The following is a 6000-nucleotide window of genomic DNA, read 5'->3' as shown; positions in this document are numbered from 1 at the left end:
TTAAGTGTTAAGAGTTGAGAGTGGCTGAGCAGAGAGAGAGAGGGTTTGGGATCAAAGATCAATGAATTGCAGTGAGGCAGCATCAGGAGGAGACATGAGTGTGAAACCTGCTGCATGGCTTGAGAGGCTTATGGCTGAGACATTCTTTGGTGGTTGTGGGGTCCATCAGAATCACAAGAAGAACGAGAAGAACGTCTTTTGCTTGCACTGTTGCCTTAGCATCTGCCCCCACTGCCTCCCTTCTCACCGCTCCCATTCCCTTCTCCAGGTATATCACTATTCCACCCATTCCTCCTATATATTCAATTCATATACTACTCCACTTTTATAAGTATACATACCCACATCTATATATATAAAGTATTCATTCTTCTACCTTTTCTTTGATACCTTTCTTTTGTCTGCCTTTCATTCAGCTAATTGCATTCTTTCCATATATTTTCACATATTATGATCATGTAATGATATTTGCAAATTCATGGACTAATTTAAAAATTTGTTGGTCACCCTCTTCCTTGTCATTTTTCTACTCATTAGCTGGTTGATTTGCATGTGTTGGTTATTTTCAACTTATCATCATGATTTTGGGCCCATCTGAATCAATTTTTGTAAGTATCCAAACATGCTATACATTCGTCGATTCATCTATATTTGATATTTTCCTTGGATCTTAAATGGTCGATCCCTCAAAATTCTCATTCTGCGATTTTCTTTGAGATTATGTTTTCTTGACATGCAACTTTGGAGGATTTGTCACAGCTTCAAAATTTCTAATAGAATTTAAAAGTAATTTTGTACCAAATGGTTATATAATATTAATGATTTCCAGCGTTTTTGGATATCCTCTTATAGGCAAGTTCGACATCAATTTTTAGGGTGTGTAATTCGGAAACCAGTTTACTATAAGGGAGAATCAACACTTTCCAGTTTCCAAAACATGAAATTAGAAAGCAAGATTTTGTCTCATTGAAATATACATTTAGCCTATATATTCTAATTGTTAATCAAACACACACTACATCTTACCAGAGATATTAGTTCTATTTTATACATTTTTAACCATTGCACGTGATTAATCATGTTGCTAATGCTAACTTATTTCCAATTAATTAAACATGAGCTTGATCTCGATGTCTTTTGTTTTTCCACGAGAAAAGCAAGTGCTGTTACGTTAAAATTTTATTTTCCATGAATGAGGCTGAGTGCGAACAGGAATATAATGTTTCATTTTTATTTTCTTTTTTAAAAAGGAGTTACCAAATTGAAATTCTCGGTTCAACTTCTTTTATTAATTACTAGCGGGAGATACATATTTTAAATAAAAATAAAAGAAAAAGGAAAAACGATTTAAAAGTTAAACAATAAAAAATAATTAACTAGTTAGTAGTTATCAAAGGAGAATAGTAGAAGTTTAAAAACTGAAAAAATATAAAATTATCTAAAATTTGTGGATATTTCTTTTATTAATAGTATAGATTAATTCTGTCTGCAAGACTTGTTATGTTATGTTAAAGAATTTTTTTTACCCATAGAATTCCAGTTTCTCTTTAAATGTTTTCCGAAATTGAAGGCACTGCCCTTCTTGTTGATTAATTGAAGTCACCACCTGTATTGTCTCGTTGTATTTGTTGTTTCCACTTATACATGGTTTCCCAGAAGGGTTCACCATGTCTGGTTTGATTTTCACTTTTTGGCTTTGGTTTCTTTCTTAAGAATGGAAGATCTTTTTTTTTTTTTATCCATTTTCCCCTGCAAAGATTACTCAGCTGTTCCTTTCATGGAAAGCGAAAGGTTTGACCAAATGGTTCCCAATTCACGTTGTGTCTCTTTAGTTTATTATTATTTGTATAGGAACCCAAAATTTCTTTTAAATTATACTGTTCCCCGCAATAAGTCTCCTAGTCAAATTGAGTTTAAATTCTTTAATTGAATTTGAATCTTATGATTAATGACAAAGATTAAGTATTAATAAGATTAATTGGTATTTCATACTAATAATAATATGATTATAAAAAAAAGTTACTATTGTCCATACACTCCCTCATTTCTTATGGTCATACACAAAAGTAATTTAAAAACTTGTTAGAAATGATTCTAAGAAGTTAGAATTTGGTTTCCAAAACTTGTGTGGAGATGAGAAATGGATACTTTTCACTAAAAATTAACAAGAGAGAGTAAAGTTTTATCGTCTCATCCATTCATATATTTTAGCACAACTTTATAATATATTTTTATAAATAAATTAAATGGCTAAGATCACATGCAGTGAAAATGTCACAACAGAGAATCCCAACCCATGGGAGATGAGATTTATAACATACTAATTAATAAAGATAAAAGAAGGAAGATTAAAAGAGACAAATAATTAAGAAAATCAATTATACATATAAAGATAAAAGGAGCATAATTTGATATGATTGGGCGTGTTTCTTTTAATTTGTTAATTGCAGTAAATATAAGAAGAAATAGAATATTACAAATATCTAGTTAAAAAAAAGAAGAATGAAAATCTCACTTTCTAAATTATATATTTAAATTTGATATCCTTAAACAAGTAGACATATGACTAATAATGGTATACACTAACGGAGGTTTTGGATGCCATTCTTGTACAGGTGAGAAGGTATGTTTACCATGACGTGGTTCGATTGGGTGATCTGGAAAACCTCGTCGATTGTTCCAATATTCAGGTCGGACAAACGTTACTAGCTAATTTCAAGAAATTACAAAAACTTTTGTTTATCTCCCCAAAAATAAAATAAAAATACTACTACTATTACATGAATAAAGGTTCAGTAATTGTTAGGATAGAAAATATATGTTGCTTTTATGTTTCTAATTAATACTATCTCCGTTTATATATAGTAAAATAAAAATATTACTACTACCTGAATGAAGGTTCACTAATTGTTAGGATAGAAAATAGATTTTGTTAGTATTTTTCTAATTTTTAATTTTATTATTTGTCTCTTTTTATAAAATTTTATTTTAATTGTTTGGCATGTTGATTATTTATTTTCTATAATATTTTTAATTAATTATATTTTCCTCTTATTTGGATGAGAGAATAGAGGAAGTCATACTAATTAATTAGGTAAAAAATAATTAAGAGGAGAAAGAAATGAAAGATAATCTTAAAATAATAATATAAATTATTGATAAATTAATTAAAACAATCTTATATAAGATGAAAAAACAGTAATAAAATAATTCGAGCAATAATAACAGAATGCCATTTGGTAAAAGTGAAAACGTAATCATCATAATTACTGTATATAATAATAGTAAGAATTAGTTAATTACAGTGAGTTTAACATGCGTTTGAATGGGTGGCAGCCATATACCATTAACGGTGCGAAAGTGATATTCTTAAATCAGAGGCCACAATCAAGGTCATGCAAAGGCACTGCCAATTCTTGCTGCACTTGTGACAGGATTCTTCAGGAGCCCTTTCGCTTCTGTTCTCTGTCATGCAAGGTTTTTGTCTCATGTCACTGTTTCTCTCTCTCTCACTCACTTTTTTATTTGGCTATTAACTCTTAAAAACAAATTACTGGTCAAGATCCACGTTTTTAAACCTTGTCAACATTTGATTTGTTTTATAGCATGTTCTTGCTAATCAATTAAAAAGTGCCTTTGTGATGCCCATATGAAAAATATTGGCGTAAAGGGAACTTTCTTCTTTTAGTAAAATTAATTACTATGTCTATTAAGAAACTGGGAAAGTATATAGTATTCTTTAAACGCATTGATGTCACTTTCTAGTTCAAGAAGACGACCTTTTGTGTTCCCAACTACATAAATTTATCAAGAATAAAAAAAAAACACTTTTTAAGATAAATTGAATTTTCTATCTGTAAAAAAAGATAAATTGAATTTATATTTATAATTATATTTTTTAAATTACTCTACGTATCACTTGTATATTATTTACAGACATTGAAAAATTAATATAGAATCTACTTTGTCCCCATTATAAGTATTTTTTTATATACATTTTAATCCTTATGTTTTAATTTTGTGATAGGTTTACAGTCAGAAAATCAATAACAAAGACTAGATTAAAGCATAAAAAAATTGCTTACATAAGAATTGAAATGTAGAGGTTTTAAGCATAGGAACTAATACACTACCATTTTGTCCAACTAACTATATGGACTAAATAATTAAGTAAGCCGGAACTAATTAGCTACTAGCTAGTATGTTTTCTTTGAAAATTTCAAATGTGATGGCAGACAAATAAATAACGGTGGAATGTTGCAGCTTTATTTTTGTAACACTATGTTTTTTAACCAAAAATAATTGACACAGTAATAATAATTTATATTCATTAATCAAGTGATCTAAAATTTAAATCTTGATTGATGTTTAAATATGAAATATATCTTATTGGAAGAATAATATTTATATTGTGTATACTTTGACAAAAAGCAATCATTACTCTCAACAAAAACAAAGACTATTTCATATCAACATTATCATAAAAACATACTTTGAAGATGAAAATTAACATTGTACCCCCACAATAAAAAATTACTATGTAAAAGCAGGTTGATCACATGGTATGTGAGTGTGAAGGTCAAGGCTTGTCAAGCATTATTGAATCTGATTTTACATTTTTGCAGTTGGAGGGTCAAATAAGAGTTGATTGCTATACCCAATTTGTCCCCACTTCCTCCTGCTCGAATACTGAGGCTACCAGTAGCAGCATTGCCAACAACAACAACAACAACAAGACCAATGGCTTCTTCCTCTCTCTTGGAAGCAGGAGAAAGGGGGCTCCCCATAGAGCTCCACTCTCCTAGCGAAACGTTGAACAAATAAATATGGGTACATTTTATTATTTGACATTGACTTATGACCTAATAAATGAGTTTATAGGTTTTAGTTATGTCACCTTTGCAGTGTGTATTTTCTCTCTCTCTCTCTCTTACACACAAGTATCTTCCTTTGGAGGATCTTATTTGAGGCATAGTGCTCACTCACTATGTGTTTATGTGCTTGAGTTACAGTGTCTGTATTAATCTCCAACACAACAAACTACTAGAGTAGGCATAGTGATATTGTGATGGGAAGATTTGGATAATATGTAGGAGATAATAGATTTTAATTTTAGTGTGATTGCTGTACACCGGAAAAAAAATATTATGCTTGTATTGATTTGAAGAATTTTTCATTACCATCTAAGGTGGTTATTGAAGCCGCCAATTTTGCTTTGATGGAATGGAAATTTTTAGTGTGTGGTGTTTATGAAATATACTGTTGTATGAATAGGAACTTTATAGCTTGTCCTTTCTTACTGTGTGACCTTTTTCTTTTCCACATGTTGGTATTCTCAATCAAAAGGATTTTAACTACTAGTGATCAAGATTGAAATTTATATATAGCTGCATCTATCAATTACTCAGAAACAGAGTTTGGCTATTCATATAGACTTGATCACTCATAAAAAAAATTTAGATTTGATCAAGATTATGTCTCCGAACTATATTGTCTGTTAATAAAAATTAAAATTATATTGTCTGTTAATAAAAATTATTATTAGTTAGATTTTTAAAATAATATTATAAAACTTAAAGAACTTATCATATATAATAATTTATAATTAAATAATAATATAAAAAATCTTAAACATGTTCTATTCACTCAAATTTATTTATGGGCGAATCTCTGTGAGTTTGCCAGTACAATCATAGACAGGTACTTGTATTATATCGTAAAGGACTGACAGATTTTTTCGGGCATTATATATAGCCAGTACAGGGGTATGTAAAAAAGAAATGTACATTTTTTTTAAAGGTTGAAATGTATATATTATATACTTGATTTTACATGTTTTTTTTTACATATTGGTTTTTTACATTATGAATCTACAACAAATAAATATATGATTTATAAATAATATAAGACATAAATATTTTTTTTTTAGTTTAGATGTAAATATTTTTTAAGTAAAATTTATATTTTCATGTTAAGCAAGTATTTCTGTAATTTAGATAC

General features: G+C 29.1%; 1 protein-coding gene across 1 annotated transcript; it reads left to right on the top strand.

Annotated features, from left to right (window-relative positions):
- On the top strand, window positions 1–5238 carry LOC114411529. The gene is made up of 4 exons (XM_028375178.1): window positions 1–268; window positions 2616–2690; window positions 3337–3477; window positions 4626–5238. The coding sequence occupies exons 1-4, from the start codon at window positions 62–64 to the stop codon at window positions 4803–4805; spliced, it is 603 nt and encodes a 200-aa protein (XP_028230979.1). The 5' UTR covers window positions 1–61; the 3' UTR covers window positions 4806–5238.
- The last annotated feature ends 762 nt before the right edge of the window (window positions 5239–6000 follow it).

The sequence above is a fragment of the Glycine soja genome, chromosome 5, assembly GCF_004193775.1.
Source record: "Glycine soja cultivar W05 chromosome 5, ASM419377v2, whole genome shotgun sequence".
Taxonomy (NCBI): domain Eukaryota; kingdom Viridiplantae; phylum Streptophyta; class Magnoliopsida; order Fabales; family Fabaceae; genus Glycine; species Glycine soja.
This window is presented reverse-complemented; position numbering and strand designations above follow the sequence as displayed.